General features: G+C 52.7%; 1 protein-coding gene across 1 annotated transcript in view; it reads left to right on the forward strand.

Moving 5' to 3' along the window:
• HSPG2 (heparan sulfate proteoglycan 2) overlaps window positions 1-15,534 on the forward strand; it is a 167,935-nt gene that overhangs the window by 103,258 nt on the left and 49,143 nt on the right. The window contains 19 exon segments of the mRNA XM_020983019.2: window positions 60-251; window positions 5,325-5,417; window positions 5,980-6,060; window positions 6,565-6,795; window positions 7,921-8,034; window positions 8,629-8,756; window positions 9,001-9,087; window positions 9,438-9,496; window positions 9,846-9,940; window positions 9,942-10,014; window positions 10,219-10,329; window positions 10,840-10,940; window positions 11,054-11,234; window positions 12,061-12,186; window positions 12,831-12,983; window positions 13,221-13,363; window positions 13,992-14,118; window positions 14,893-15,044; window positions 15,264-15,414. Of these exon segments, the coding sequence (XP_020838678.1) occupies window positions 60-251; window positions 5,325-5,417; window positions 5,980-6,060; window positions 6,565-6,795; window positions 7,921-8,034; window positions 8,629-8,756; window positions 9,001-9,087; window positions 9,438-9,496; window positions 9,846-9,940; window positions 9,942-10,014; window positions 10,219-10,329; window positions 10,840-10,940; window positions 11,054-11,234; window positions 12,061-12,186; window positions 12,831-12,983; window positions 13,221-13,363; window positions 13,992-14,118; window positions 14,893-15,044; window positions 15,264-15,414 (2,398 nt within the window).

Consider the following 15,534-nt stretch of genomic DNA (forward strand, 5'->3'; position numbering starts at 1 on the left):
CCTTTAGCGCCTACCCCCCAATACCCAAAATGACACCATCCTACCTTCTCTCCTGCTAGATCTCAAGCCCCTTTGCTCCTGGTGACTTCCAAGGTTTCACGCTGGTGAATCGACAGCGAAGCAGCCGGGTGGCTGGTGGTTTCACAGTGGAGCCGATGCCTGAGGGCAGCCAGCTCTCCTTCAGCAACTTTGCCCAACTGGGCCATGAGTCATTCTATTGGCAGCTCCCCGAGCTTTACCAGGGAGACAAGGTACAGTGTGTGAGGGCACAGAGGTGGGCAGTGGGGGCCGGCCCAGTTCCCCGCACTCAGAATGGCTTGTGATGATCTTGTAAGGGCAATGATGAAATTGACCGTGGCAGTGATGCAGATGATAGAGGAGGCAGAGGATGAAGTAGAAAGGTTTTGCCTTTGGGCTGTGATGTTAGGGTGTCCTGTGTCCAAGGAGCTGCCGTGGGCTGGGTAAGGGCAACGCCCAACTGGTTGTGCACGTTGGTGGGATGGGACCTGAGTCAGGAAAGTAGTGAAGAAAGGAGGGTGGATCATGCTTCTTGGTGGTGTGAAGCCCTGGGGCTTGTACCCTTCTCCATCCTTGAGACCATAACTGGCTTCTCACCTTCTTCCTCCCAGTGGGCTCGCCATATTAGTGTCACCTCTCCAGATTAGGCCAAGGGAACCCATCATTCGGGCACTTATCTCTTCATTGCTCCATTTTTTTGTCCTTCTGTCTCTTGTCCCTTTGTCTCCTTCCATATCTGTCCCCTATCCATGTCTCTATGTCCCTTCCTGCCACCTTTCCTTCATCTCTGTCTATCCTGTCTCTGCCCCTGGTCTCTGCTTTCATATCCATTCTGCATATCTCTCCCCTTGTCCCTCTGGTCTCTTTCTCTTATTTTCATTCTGTCCTCCATATCTTTGTCTCCTGTGATCTCTGGGGCCTCTCCTATTTCTGTGTTTCTCCTGGTACCCTGTGCTGCCAGAGGGAGGCATTCTTTGCACGGCTACGGCGGGCACATCAGGTATGACATGTCGAGTGTGGTGTGGCATGTTCCTGGTGTGTATTTGGGGAGCCTGCTGTTCCCCTCAGCCCAGCATGAAGTGCAGATCCAAAGGAATGCAGGATTCTATGCTCTGGTGGCCCAGCAGTGGTGCCCATGGCAGGGATATAGTGATGCCCTGGGCACAAGTCACTGCTTGTCCATTACGGGCACATCCAGGCTCGTAGTCAGGCAGGGGGCCCCACAGGCCAAGCCAAGAGAAGAGTATTCCCACAACCTTCCTATGACCTTTCTGTGGTTTGGGCTCCAGTACCAACTGTGGGTTGGCAGAAGGAGGTAACCGTGGTGTCACCTGACATTACCAGGTCATTGGCACTGACCCTTCAATCACCTGGAGCTAACTTTCCATGTGCCAAGCTCAGAAATGAGAAACTGTGACTCATGGCATGATACAGATTGGGGACTTCGCACTGGCAGGCACCTAGGGGAGGGTTGGCACCGCCCAAGGGTTCTGGTGCCAAGGCATTGTTTGGGGAGAGCTGACCCACCATCCGTCCTATCAGAACCGCACATCCTTCTCAGAGGAGCAGCTGCGGGAGGCTGTGGCAACTGGGAAGATCCTGGGGCCCCCTGTGGGCAGGGGCCGGGCAGCCCGGGCACCCCAGGTAACCATTGAGCCTGGCAATGCCCAGGGCCCTATTGAGAAGGCGAAAGACCAGAGCCAAAGCCAGTGCTTTTGGAACTGAGGGTATAGGTCTAGTCTGTGCCCACTTTTCCTGTTCTAGTGTTGGCTCATGCCATCATTGGCTAACCATTCACGCCACCCCTTGGAATATATCCCAGAGCAAGGAAGGCTATGAGAGCCAGGGGAACAAACTCTGGGCCCATCCCCTCCCCGTATCCCTGAGTGCCCATTGTGTGCCACTTTTGAAGGCCTCCCCCTACCTCCCTTCCCCATCTGGTTACCCTTTTCTGCCCATTAGACAGTGCCCATGTCTTGCTTGGATGCCACCAATCCCCCCCTCCCCATTAGCAACACCTGCCCTCTAAGATCAAAGCAGTCACAACCCCAGGGGGTGAGGACTAGGAAGAGAGGGAGGCCTTGGAGTCTCACTGTCCCCTGTGGAGGTAGCAAGGGTAGTCCTGCCCTCGGTAACCCTCTGGGTAACCTTGCGGCTTGGCATGGGAGGGGGTCGCTAAGAAGGCAGCCTGGGGAAATCCACAGATTGGGGGGGGGCGTGGGAAAGGGGCTTCTACATCCTGCTGATTCTTGCAATCTTCTCTTTCTTTTGTATTCTTTCCCTCCATTTCCTTCCTTCCTCCATCCCTCCCTCCTTCCTTTCCCATCTCCCTTCTGCTGGCCATCTTCCTCCTTCCTCATCACTTCTCCCTCCCTTTTCTCCATCCCTCCCTTCCTTCCCTCTCCTTCCTTTCCCACCTGCATTCCAGGTGGATGAGGCTCAAAGGCGGATGGATGCAGAGATCTGGCAGCTCCTCTCCAGCTTTGCTGCTCCCCCCCAACTCATTGGCCCAGGCCATGCAGGGCCCACCCACCATCAGTCTGTGGCCTCCTTAAAGGCAGCTCCTCCCTCTTCTTCTTCCTTTTCCTCTTCTTCCTTCTCTCAAGCGGCTTCCCTCTCTCCCCCTGCAGCCCCTGGTTCTGGCACAACTGCCAGGCTAGTTGGCTCTCAGGTAGGTGGCTAGGTAGCAGAGCCAAGCTGTGTCCTCAGGGACTCTGCCCAACCCTGCTCCTCCCCTCCTCCCCACCCTTCCCTGCCCCACTCCATCCACCACTGCCTGTTTAGCTCCATGCCTCTAGACTGGCTCATCCCTACCAACATAGTCTGGTAAACCTTTCGTGCCACCCCCTTGCAATATACAGAGCAGGAAGGCTGTGAGGGCCAGGGGAGCAAATTCTGGGCCCATTCCCTCCCCGTATCCCTGAGTGCCCACTGTGTGCCAGTTTTGAAGGCCTCCCTCTACTTCCTTTGCCCATCTGGTTACCCTTTTCTGCCCATTAGACAGTGACCATGGCCTCCTTGGATGGCCACCAATCCCCAGGTACCTGTCACCATTCCTTGGGGTCTCAGAAACAATTGCCACTAACTATATCTAGTCTTTGTCCCAGGGGCCTGAGCCTTGGGAGCTCATGGTGATAACTCTCTTCTGCCTGCCTTTTGGGGTTCTCAGTCTCTCCCTGAATCCACTAATGGCCCTGCCCCATCCTCCTCCCTTCCTTCCTGCTTTCCCAGACCCTCACTGGTCTTTCCACCTTCTATCCTAGTTTTCTCTTGCCTACAAGGCCTTCTCTCAGCTTCCTGAAAGAGTCTATTATTGGCAGCTACCTAGAATCTTCCTAGGGGACAAGGTAATGGGGGCCGGGGAAGGACAGGGAGATTGCCGAACCTCTGGTTTAAAAGTTCCTTGACAAGACTGGTCTAGCCAGACTGTGCACGATGGAAGGGCCCAGGACCCTGGAATGTAAATACAAGCAGGTGGCCTGCAGGAGAGCCTGGGGTTTCATGCCACCTTCCTGGCTTACTCTCTACTTTTTATTCTATCATCCTTTGCTGTCCAGCTCCCAGACACCTCAAGATACAGCTCCTTTAGCATCTCTATACTATTGTCACCAGCCTATGCCTGGCCTAGCTCAGACACCCAAATTCGCCATTAAATTGAGTTGAGTTTCTGAAAAGGGCTCTGCCCCAATGAGAGCCAGTGCCTTAAAGAGAGCCTTGAAGAGAGCCTAGGCAGACCCCAACAAAATGGCTATTGGGGGAAAAAAGCTGTTCTGGCCTCCCCTCTGGGAACAGAGGGCTGGTACATGGGGAGGGGCGACGGAGGAGTTCGCCATTGTCAGTGGACCCACACAGCTTCTCTTCCCTTTTCCAGCGCAGGTCTCCAGTGACTATGCTTAAGCTATAGCATTGGGGCCTGGGGCCCAAGAGCCAAAGAAGCAGGAGAAGAAGCCCAGTTAGGCTTGGCTAGCTATAGCACAGGTTGGGGTCTGTGGGTCCTGAGGGCTGGGGAACCGAGACATCATGGGACACAGTGACAGATGGCAGCAGGGATAGAGAGGAGGGGAGGCCTTCTTCAGTCAGAGTGAGGATTGGAGATTTAGAGCTGGAAAGGAGAGATTACCCAACTGCATACATATACACCCTGCTGCCATTTTACAAACTGGATTGAATTGAGCCAATAGGGCCAGGGCATGTGTGCTTAGGGAGCCAGGGAGTAGGACAGAGCAGACCAGGCCTGTAGGAATTGCCCTAGAGCGGGGAAAGATCCTCCTAGGCTGAGGAGTTCAGGGGGGCTTCTCAGAGGAGGCAGTGGAAGAGGAGGATGGGAAAGATGTAGACAAAAAGAGGGGTGGAGCAGATTGTGATGATATCCAAAGGTCCTTCATTCATTTAAAAAGCCTTCTGTGCAGAGAGAGGGGAGGTGTTGCTTAGTTGTTAGAGAGGTGGCTTCAGAGTTAGGAAGACCTGGGTTCAAATCCTGTCTTTGCCATATACTAGCTGTGTGACCTTACTCAAGTCACTGATCTTCTCAGTGCCTCAGGCAAATCACTGAGACTGAAAATTAGAGAAGGTGCAGACCTGCATTGGGAGAGAGGATATTCCATACTAGGAGGCCCCATGACCAATGAAATCACAAGTTCGGTTTTTTTGAAAATGTGGAGAACACAGTACTGGGTGCTGAGAGAGATACAGAAGTAATTAAGACAAGATTCTGACTTAATGGAGCTTACGGTTGAGCAGAAAGGAGATTACAGACCCACAAATAGTGTATGCTAAATTGATAGATTTTTAAAGATTATAATTTAATAACCATAAATAGTTTGCATCTCCCAGGAGTAGTAGTGGTTAGTAAAGTGACTGAGTAAGATTAGTTGATGTAAATGTGAATTTTTGTTTGGATGGGGTAGCTATGGAAAGGACCATCCTGTCTGGCTGGGAAGATCATGGGAGGCTTTAAGGAGGGTCTTAAGATGGGTAAGATTAATAATAATTGGGGTTATAGATGGGGGAAGGTGGATAGATGACCCTCATGACCCCAAGGTTAACTTGGACTGATCCCAACAACTGAATTTGCCGCTGAAGGGAGATCCACCCTGTGTCCTCTGGCACTGACCCTGCCTCAGGATTCAGCCTCACTAGGGGAAGAGAAGGAGCTTAGAACAGTAGCATGGCCCTCGCACCCAAGCCAGACCCTGTGTACACTCACCCAGTTCTCCCTGAGGAGTCGGAGTTGGGATGGGGGTGGGGGCAAAGGGGTCAGAGGAGCAGAGCAGGGCTGGTGACGTCCCAGGCTTGGTTTCCCGCAGGTGGACGCCTATGGTGGGAAGCTCCGGTACATTCTCTCCTACACAGCTGGAGCACAGGGCAGTCCTCTCTCCGATCCTGATGTGCAGATCACGGTGAGCTCTTCCTCAAATGAGACCACAGGAGAAAGGGGTGGGCAGGACCAGTAGGGATTGTGGAGAAGGGGAGTGGGTGTCTACAAGGAAAGGGCTAGGCTCTGCTGGAGTCTCTTCTCCCAGTACCTGCCTACTCTAGTAATACTTTTCCCAGTGTGTACTGTAGCATGGGTTTCTGGGTCATGCTGCCACCTTGGCAGACTAGGGGCAGAGATCCCTTCTGTTCTCTCTTCATGGGAGCATGGAGGGCTGGTGAACAGGGATTGGAGTTATTGGAAAGCAGCCAGTATCATTGTGCCCACTGAGAGCCTCTTCCATCTCATAGTGTCTTGGTCTGGGGGTCATGAGCTCCCTAGCTCTACCATTTTACTCCATGTATGACCTTAGCCAAATCACTTCAGTTTTCTGTGCCTCAGTTTTTTCATTTGTTAAATGAGGAGTCCTACTTATCCTACAACCTTGTAGGAGCAAAAAAAGATAGAGGATGTGAAAAGGCTTTGCAACTATGGAGTACCATAATCTTAGGAGGGATTATTCATCTTATCTCACCATCTCTCCACAGGGGAATGACATCACTCTAGTGGCCACCCAACCAGAGCTGCAAGGCCGTGAAAGGAAGAGCTTCGAAATAGTGTTCAGAGAGGTACAAGTGGACCAGCCTGACCTTGTCTGACTAGGACCAAGACTCCAGCCCTGACCTTGATTCTGACCCCAACAGCAATCCTGACTATGAGTCCAACCATGACGTCAACTCTGATGTCAACCATAATCTTGATTCTGATCATGACCATGACCATGACTGTGATCCCAACTTTGACAAGACCATGAGCACAACTTTGACCAAGGCCATGATCCCAACTCTGACCAAAGCCGTGACCATGTCCCTAGCTCTGCCTGTGACCACGAACAACTCTGACCTGAACTATGACACCCAATTCAGACCCCAGTTTTGATCAAAGCAAGAGCTTTGACCCAAATCTAAACCTCATCCTGATCAATTTCCAATTTTGACCCGACTCCTCCATAGCCTCAGACTTGTCTTTGCTTGGCCGAGGGAGACAAGGGCCAGATTGGGAGGCAGGGGGGTCACAGAAGCAGTATAGAGCCTTCATTACCTCCATTCACTGCCCTTCTTCCCCAAAACCAGCAATTCTGGAGGAGGCTAGATGGCCAGCCAGCCACTCGAGAGCACTTGCTGATGGTTCTGGCCGACCTGGATGAGATCCTGGTCCGTGCCACCTTCTCCTCAGTCCCTCTGGCGGCCAGCATTGGTGCCGTCAGCATGGAGAGAGCCCTGCCTGGCCCTGGAACTGGACCCCGTGCCCTTGAAGTAGAAGAATGCCGCTGCCCACCTGGCTACCGGGGCCTATCCTGCCAGGTGAGGGGAAAGCATGGGGGCTCTAGCCTTCCTTCAGGAATGCCCGAGACGGGGAGTCAAGAGACCTGGTTTCTGGTCTTACCTTAGTTTTACTAACATGCATATGGCCTTGGGCAAGTCACTTGTCTCTAGGCCTAGATTTTTTTCACTTATAAAATAACCAACCTGAACTTGATCTCTAATCACCAGATTTGTGTATCCTTAGTGTAGGGTGTTCAGTGTGAGGGGGGATGAGTGAAGGGTCAGGAGAGCATCAGGGCAAGCTCAGCAGGTAAGAGAAGGGCTTCCAGCTTTGGCCTTCTGTTCTAATGTCCCCCTAGATCTGACATTCTTTGTTTTAACATTCAGTGTTCCAAAGCCTCATCTCAGCTCAGACATTGTCTATACTGAAGTCATTGCTGGGTGTGACATCCTGTGTTCTAAGGGCCTTCCCAGCTCTGACAGTCTGTGTTCTAAAGGCCCTCCAAGCTCTGACATCCTGTGTTCTAAGGACTCTCCAGCTCTGACATTCAGTGTTCTAAAGCCTCATCTCGGCTCAGACATTGTCTGTACTAAAGTCATTGCTGGGTGTGACATTCTGTGTTCTGATGGCCTTCCCAGCTCTGACATTCTGTGTCCTAAGGGCCCTTCCAGCTCTGACATCCTGTGTCCTAAGGGCCCTCCCAGCTCTGACATCCTGTGTTCTAAGGGCCCTCCCAGCTCTGACATTCAGTGTTCTAAGGGCCCTCCCAGCTCTGACATTCAGTGTTCTAAAGCCTCATCTTGGCTCAGACATTGTCTGTACTAAAGTCATTGCTGGGTGTGACATTCTGTGTTCTGATGGCCTTCTCAGCTCTGACATCCTGTGTCCTAAGGGCCTCCCATCTCTGACATCCTGTGTTCCAAGGGCCCTCCCAGCTCTGACATCCTAGCACTGTGGTTTTTGTAATCTTTCTTTTAAGAAAACAGTCACCAATCTGGGGCAGAGAGAGAGAAATAACGTTGGCCATGTTGACTTTGAAGTTCCCACATGAGATCCCAGTGATGACAGCAATGTCTCTGGGCTCGAGACTTCTGATTCTTCCTCCCTCACCCCCAGAACCTTCGTGGGAGGCTCACCCCTGATCTTCCTTTCTCTTTTCCCAGGACTGTGCCTCTGGCTATACACGCACAGGGAGCGGCCTCTACCTGGGCCACTGTGAGCTTTGTGAATGCAACGGGCACTCGGACAGCTGTCACCCAGAGACGGGAGCCTGCTCGGTGAGGGATAGGAGCTGGAAGCCAGGGCTTGGGAGGGAGGAAGCATTTGGAGGAGACCTGTGTCTGTGTATCTCTGTATGTGTGTGTGTCTGTCTGTGTGGGAGGGGAAGGGGTCAGTGTGGAAGGTCAGTGAAGAGTGGTTTGTACCATCTGGGTTGGGCAGTTAGTTGAATGTGTCAATGATTAGTGAGTAGTCAGTATAGTAAGGTCCATGTGGAAGGACGTCCATGTAGGAGCTCTATGAGAGGAGCTCAGTGTTTAAGAGGTATCTAGGGGTTTGGGTCAGGGCAGGCTTAGCAGGTGAGGGAAGGACTCATTGTTAGGAATCAGTGAGGTGGGAGGTATCAGTAAGGGGAGGGCTAATCATGGGGAGGGCATCAGTGAGGGGCAGGAGGTCACTGGGTAGATTAGTGAATGGGAGTCAGCATGGAGGGTTGAGTGTAGATTCACTGAGGGGGTGGAGATCCATGTAGGAATGCATTGGAGAGCTTTACCATATGTGAGACCCCCACTAGTGGCCAGTCAGTAGGACTCAGTGGGGATACAGGGCATGAGGGGCCACCAAACCGGAGTGTGACACCCCTGAATCCTCAGCAATGCCTACACCACACGGCTGGTGAATTCTGTGAACTCTGTGCACCTGGCTACTATGGTGATGCCACTGCGGGGACTCCTGAAGACTGCCAGCCCTGTGCCTGCCCCCTCACCAACCCTGAGAACATGTAGGTTGGCCTTGCCTAGTGCCAAGGGAAATGGGGAATCACTAAATCAGCTCTGATGGTGGTCAGCTACCCCAGGCCAAAGCTGAACAGAAGTCCCCTCTGACAAGTGGATACCCCAAGGGGTGGGCATGGTCTGGATGATTGGCACCTAGGAGAAGGGAGGGGTCGAGGGGGGCTGGCCCCAGGGGAAGGGGGTCAGATTAGGGACTCACACAGATCTGACTTCTGGTCTCCTGGGCTACAGGTTCTCCCGGACATGCGAGAGCCTTGGGTCTGGGGGCTACCGCTGCACAGCCTGTGAGCCTGGCTACGCTGGCCAATACTGTGAACAGTAAGTCTTTGTACAGCTTGGGGTGGGGGGTCCTTGGGGTCAGGGAGAGGCATAGCCTGGAGGAGAGTGGAATGAGAGGCCGTGGGGAAGGACCTGAGAAGCTGGAGCGGGGTTTCTAGGAAGAGCCTCCTGGAGTGGAAACAAACCCCCAACCCAGCTGAGTCCGGGGAGACTTGGTAGTCTTAGAGCTATTTCTACTTGCTGCCTCGAGTCCCTCTTTTCCCAAAAGAGGCCCTTGTGGCTCATGCCTAGCCCTGGGCAGGAAGCTGAACTCTGATCCCCCAGGCATCCCAAGGGCTCCAGCCAGCCCTAATGGGGATAGTCTGATGAGGGTAGCATGTCTCCTGCAGGTGTGCCCCAGGCTATGCGGGCAACCCCAGTGTTCGTGGAGGCCGCTGCCAGCCTCAAGGTAAGTGGAGGACTGAAGATGGAGAACTGCAGAGGGCAGGGAATGAAGGGATTCTAGGAAGAGTGATTAATGAGTTGGTATTGGGAGTCCTGGAACCAGGGTAGCATGACTTGGGGGAGAGATTTTACCTGTGTCCCAAGGCCCCTCCCAGCTCTGACATTCTGGCTTCTAAGGGCCCTCCCAGCTCTGACATCCTGTGTTCTAAGGGCCCTCCCAGCTCTGACATTCTGGGTTCTAAGATCCCTTGGTCCCACAGACCTCGTATTTAGAGACAAGTCAAAGCAGGGTGGTTTATGTGGGTGAGCGGGTCACCAGGCTTAGTTGCCCCTCTGAACTTCCTTCTCTTCAGCAGACCAGGCCCTGCTGGTAGTTCAGGTCCATCCAGCCCGGAGCACAGTGCCCCAGGGTAGCTCCCACTCCCTCCGATGCCAGGTCAGCGGGAGCCCCCCCATACTACTACTACTGGACCCGAGAAGATGGACGGTCTATCCCTAGCACCACCCAACAGCGTCAACAAGGTACTGGATGTCCCAGGAGTCCCTAGTAGGTAGTGAGTGGGAATGGGATCTTCAGTTCTCCAATTCCCTGCAACCTGTCCCTACTGCCTCAGGGCCTTGTCTGGAGTGGAAGGACCTGAGGAGGTAGGAGCAGGGAGGGGTGGGAATGTTTGGAGTGGGGTTTGGTCAAAGCTGTTCTGAGAGTACCCACTCACACACCTCCAGGCTCTGAGCTCCACTTCCCCAGCGTCCAGCCTTCCGACGCAGGCGTTTACATCTGTACTTGCCGCAACCTTTACCATGCCAACACCAGCAGGGCTGAGCTTCTGGTCACCGGTGAGCCTCCCTCGGCCCCTGTCTGCTTCCTCTCTCTCCTCCTTCCTCTGGCCCTGTAGCTCTCATAACTGATGGCTGATGTTTCTGTAGCTCTCTACACTTTCCCTTCCACCCTTCATCTAAGCTGCTTCTTTCTCTTCAAAGGTTAGAGTTAGGGTCTGGGTTTTGGTTGGGTCAGGGTCTGGAATCAGGATTAGAATTGGTGTTTGGATTAGGATCAGGGTAAGGGCTAGGGAGTGGGTTTAGCCCTAGGATTAGAAGTGGGCTGGGGCTGGTGTATGGGACGTGGTTAGGGTCTGGGCCTGGGCCTGGATCTAGGATTGAGGTTTGGGGCTGGGTTTAGAGCCGGTTTGGGGTTGGCATCGGGAGCTGGGCCAGGGCTGGCATCAGGGACTGAGCCGGGGCTGGCATTGGAGGCTGGGCTGGGACTGGCACCGGGGGCTGGGCCGGGGCTGGCATCAGGGGCTGGGCCAGGACTGGCAGACACTGCAGCTCTCCACTTGTGTGCAGAGGCACCCACCAAGGCTATCACAGTGACCGTGGAGGAGCAGACGAGCCAGAGCGTCCGAGTTGGGGCTGACGTCACCTTCATCTGCACAGCCAAGAGCAAGGTGAGGCGGAGGTGGCATCTCTTCTTAGGGGCTGGGTCTAGGTTGAGAGGACAGATAATGTGCAGGAGGCCAGAAGTCCCATGGATCTTGTTTGTCTTTTCTGCCTCTCCCAGTCTCCGGCCTACACGCTGGTGTGGACTCGCCTCCATAATGGGAAGCTGCCTTCACGAGCCATGGACTTCAATGGCATCCTAACCATCCGGGGCGTCCAGCCCAGCGACGCAGGCACCTATGTGTGCACTGGCTCCAACATGTTCGCCATGGACCAGGGCACCGCCACGCTGCATGTCCAGGGTACAACCCCCCCTCTCTCACCCCTCACCAGTCTGGGCCCTTCTATCTGTCCACCCTTTAAAAACCTCCCTACCCCCATCCTAGGTCCAGTCCCTACTCTCCCACTCTCTTCCTTCTCGACCTGTTGATAAAGTAAACTTGTTGTCCAAAGACCTGGGTTCAAACCTCTGCCATGGCTATGGGCAAGTCACTTTCCTTTTCTGAAAATCACCTTCCTCATCAGTAGAATGATGGAGCTGGGGTAGGTGACCTTTGAGGAAACTTTTAGGGGCAGCTACATGGTACAGCGGATAGAGCATCAGCCCTGGAGTCAGGAGGACCTGAGTTCAAATTTAGCCTCAGTCACTTATTAACTGTGTGACCTTGGGCAAGTCACTGAACCCTAATTGCCAAGAGAGTCAGAGACAAAGAGAACTTTTAGATCCACAATCCTGTCTGTGATACTAAAATAAGTAGTGGATGTAAGTGCTATATGGGAGTTATTGTTTTGGTTGTTATTATTATTCGGTTATTTTTTATTCCAGCCTCCTTGCCCCTCAGGGGAGCCCCTACCACTCCTTCCATACATATGTAATGCAATGTGGATTTTTATTATTAGTATTATTGTTTTCATTCCTTGCCCTCCTTCTCATTAGGTCCTGGCTTCTCCCTCCTGTCTCTTCTTTCTTCCCAACCTCAGCCCCTCCCCATCCCCAGGCTTTCCCATTTCCTTTCTTCTCTGGCCTTTCTTTCGCGTTAGATTCCCTATTATGATTGCATTTCTCTCTTCTCTCTTGTCCTTGAACCACGGTCCTGACTGTACCGTCTGCCCCTCCTCTGTTGACAGCCTCTGGGAGCCCATCACCACCTGTGGTTTCTATCTACCCACCGCAGCTCACAGTGCAACCTGGCCAGCCGGCAGAGTTCCGCTGTAGTGCCACCGGGAACCCAGCGCCTAGCCTGGAATGGTCAGGTGGGGACCCTTTTGAAACTTTTTGAAGACTTCTGTGCTGCCTACTGTCCTTCATTGTTAGCAGTCACATGGCTGCAGCTTGGTGCTAGGGAAGGTACACTAGAAGGAGAATCAGATTACCTGAGATCAGATCCCTTCTCTGCCAGTTACTACGTGTGTGATCTTGGGTTAGACAGTGACCCTCAGTACTCTCATCTGCAAAGCAAGGGGGTTGGGCCAGATGACCTCCATGGCTCCTTCCAAGTCTACATTTTTGATCTTTGATCTTTGGCAAAGCTAGGACTTAGTCTGAACATTCAAGTGGAGGAAAAGGGGATGGGGAACTTTGAAGGTTTTTTGATCAATTTGTTGAAAACATTTTTATTAATCTCTTTTGTTTTTATATTACCTTTACTTCTAAACATATCCCTCCCTAATCCCTACCCAGAGAGCCATGCCTTATTACAAATAATAATAAAAAGAGAAAAATAAGTTAACATCACAAAACTAACCAACATAGCAACCCAGCCTGATAATATAGGCAATATTGGGTGAAAAACTTTGTGATATATCTCCCCTTCTTCATGGGTAGAATGAGGGTCTTAAGGGTGAGGACTTGGGCCAGACTCTGTCACTGACCTAGTACTCCCTTCTTTTGGTTCCAGGAGGTCCTGGGGGTCAGATGCCCCGGAAGGCCTGGATCCATGGTGGTATCCTACGCCTCCCAGCCACTGAGCTGTCTGACCAAGCCCAGTATCTATGCCGTGCTTCCAATACTGCTGGACAGCATGTAGCCAGAGCTGTCCTCCATGTGCATGGTAAGAGGGGAAGGAACGCAAGGAAGGGGAGGAGAAGGTCAGGGATGTGAGCAGGGGCCTGTCTCGATGTTGCAAGCAGGGAGAAGGGTTGGGTAGATCTGGAGCAATGATGGGAGTGGGAGGAAGGAGCCAAAGGCCCCAGAGGATGAGCAACATTGAAAGTATGGGGAAAAGAAGGAGTTTTGCTGCGGGGAGAAGGGCGCACCAAGTAGAACTCCCTCTGCCTCTTCTGGGCAGGGGCTCGAACGTCCGATGTCCAGCCACGCCCTGAGCAGACCCAGGTGCAGGAGGGCCACATCGTGAGGCTGAATTGTCAGGTGACTGGGAACCCACCCCACAGGATCGTCTGGACTAAGGAGGGGGGATCTTTACCAGCCAAGGTGAGAACTTCAGGACCAGTTCTTAAAACCCGCTTTGCCTAGCCCAGTCTAGTCCAGTCTGTTCTAAAACAGACCTATTCTTACAGTGTCTCCACCCACTATCCTCAGTGTCCATTACTCTTTCTTTCCTCCTCCTTTTACCCACTTCTCTACTCTTCCCCTCCTTTTTTTCTTTTTTTCTCCCTTCTCTCTTTCGCCTCCCCCTTTATCTGCTTCCTCCCCTTCTCCCCTTTCCTTCTCTTCTCTCCCTTGTCTCCCCTACTCTCTTTTCCCATTCTCTGCCTTCCCTTCCTCCTCATCTCCCTCTTTTCTACATTCTCTAAACTATTCCAGTCTCTCGGGGCAGCTAGGTGGCACAGTGGATAGAGCACTGGCCCTGAAGTCAGGAGGAGCTGAATTCAAATCCGGCCTCAGACCAAACACTTGACACTTACTAGCTGTGTGACCCTGGGCAAGTCACTTAACCCCAATTGCCTTAAAAAAAAACTATTCCAGTCTCTCCTTCCTCCTTCAACAGTCCACCTGTGCCCCAGACACTGTACATGTTTCTTAGACCCATCATTTCTCCTATCCTATATTGTCTCATTCCCTTCCTCTCTCATCCCAACTCATTGCTTGGACCTTGCAGGCCCGTGTGGAGCACACCATGCTCTTCATCCCAGATGCAACAGCTGCTGATGCTGGTGTCTACGTGTGCAGTTCTAACACCCTCACTGGCAGTGCCCAGGCTCGCATGGAAGTGGTGATTGTTCCAGGTGTGGACTGGGGCAGGGGTGACTGCCCAGGGAGCACTGGCCAAAGCTGAGGCCTGGTCAGTTAGTGGGCAGGGCTGAGGTGCCCGTTGAAGGTCTGGCCTGGGCATAAAGAGGCAGGGGCCCCCCTGAAGGGGCCACTTGAGGGCCTGGTCACTTAGCCTTTCTCCAGCTCTCCCCATCAGCCTTTCCTAAGTGGGACAGGAGAAAGAGCTCTGGATTTGGAGTTAGAGCACATGGGTTCACATCCTGGCCTTTCCACCTGCTACCTGGGCAACTCCTTTGTACTTACTCCCTTTTTATTCTTTTACATACCTATATATGTAGGTGTGGTCTCCCCGAATAGGATTCTTGAGGGCAGAGATGATTACATTTTTGCCTTTATATCCCCAGCACCTAGCATAGTGCCTCGCCCATAGTAGGTGAATAATAAATGTTTGTTGATTTGTTTATTGATTTGACACTTTGCCTCCCATTTCCTCATCTACAAAAAATCAATAGTGCTTTGGGGCCTTCCTCTTTGATCTCATTTGATCCACACAACCAACTCTTTGAGCTAGGTGCCCATTTTACAGAAGAGGAAACTGAGGCTAGTAACTCAGGTCTTCCTACCTCTGTCCAGTAGCCTCTCTACTACACTATGCTGCCCTTCAAAATGGGGGGTATGTGAACTAGATGACCCTTGATGCCCCCAGTGCCCAGCACACGTCCTGGTACATAGCAGGCTGATCCTTTCAATGATCTAACGATCTTCACCTTCTCATTCTGAACCTCCAGACTCAGGCGCTGTCCCTGCCATGAGGATTGAGTCATCTTCTCCATCAGTGACTGAAGGACAGACAGTGGATCTGAACTGTGTGATCACTGGTCATGCCCATGCCCAGGTCACATGGCACCGGCGTGGTGGGAGCCTCCCTACTCGGCACCAGGTACTTCTGGAAACCCCTCTTAGGGAAGCCACGTGGAGAAGGGAGGTGGGAGATGGAGTTATGATTTGGGGGACTGGTAGAGGGACATAATGGGAATGTAGAAAGGGGGTCATTCTGAGACCCTACAGCTAAGACTCTGGGGTACTGAGAAGCAAAGGGCATGGGGCACCCTTCTTCTCCCTTTTCCATCCACCCTATCCCTTAATTCTCTGTCCTCAGGTTCATGGCACCCGACTGCGGCTATATCACCTGATTCCAGCAGACTCAGGCACATATGTGTGCCGGTTTGAGGGCACCTCAGGCCACCAAGAAGCCTCCATTGATATCTCTGTCTCCCATGGGGGCAGTCCTGGCTCTGGATACTCACAAGGTGAGGGACCATGATGGTGGGCCAGGCCAGAGAGAGGCCAGAAGCTGCAGGATCACATAGATTCTCTGGAATATGTCTGCCAAGCCCCAAGAGACATTCCCTGGTCTGAAAACCCAGGGG

This window comes from Phascolarctos cinereus, unplaced genomic scaffold, assembly GCF_003287225.1.
Source record: "Phascolarctos cinereus isolate Bilbo 61053 unplaced genomic scaffold, phaCin_HiC Scaffold_726;HRSCAF=1367, whole genome shotgun sequence".
In the NCBI taxonomy this organism is placed as follows: Eukaryota; Metazoa; Chordata; class Mammalia; order Diprotodontia; family Phascolarctidae; genus Phascolarctos; species Phascolarctos cinereus.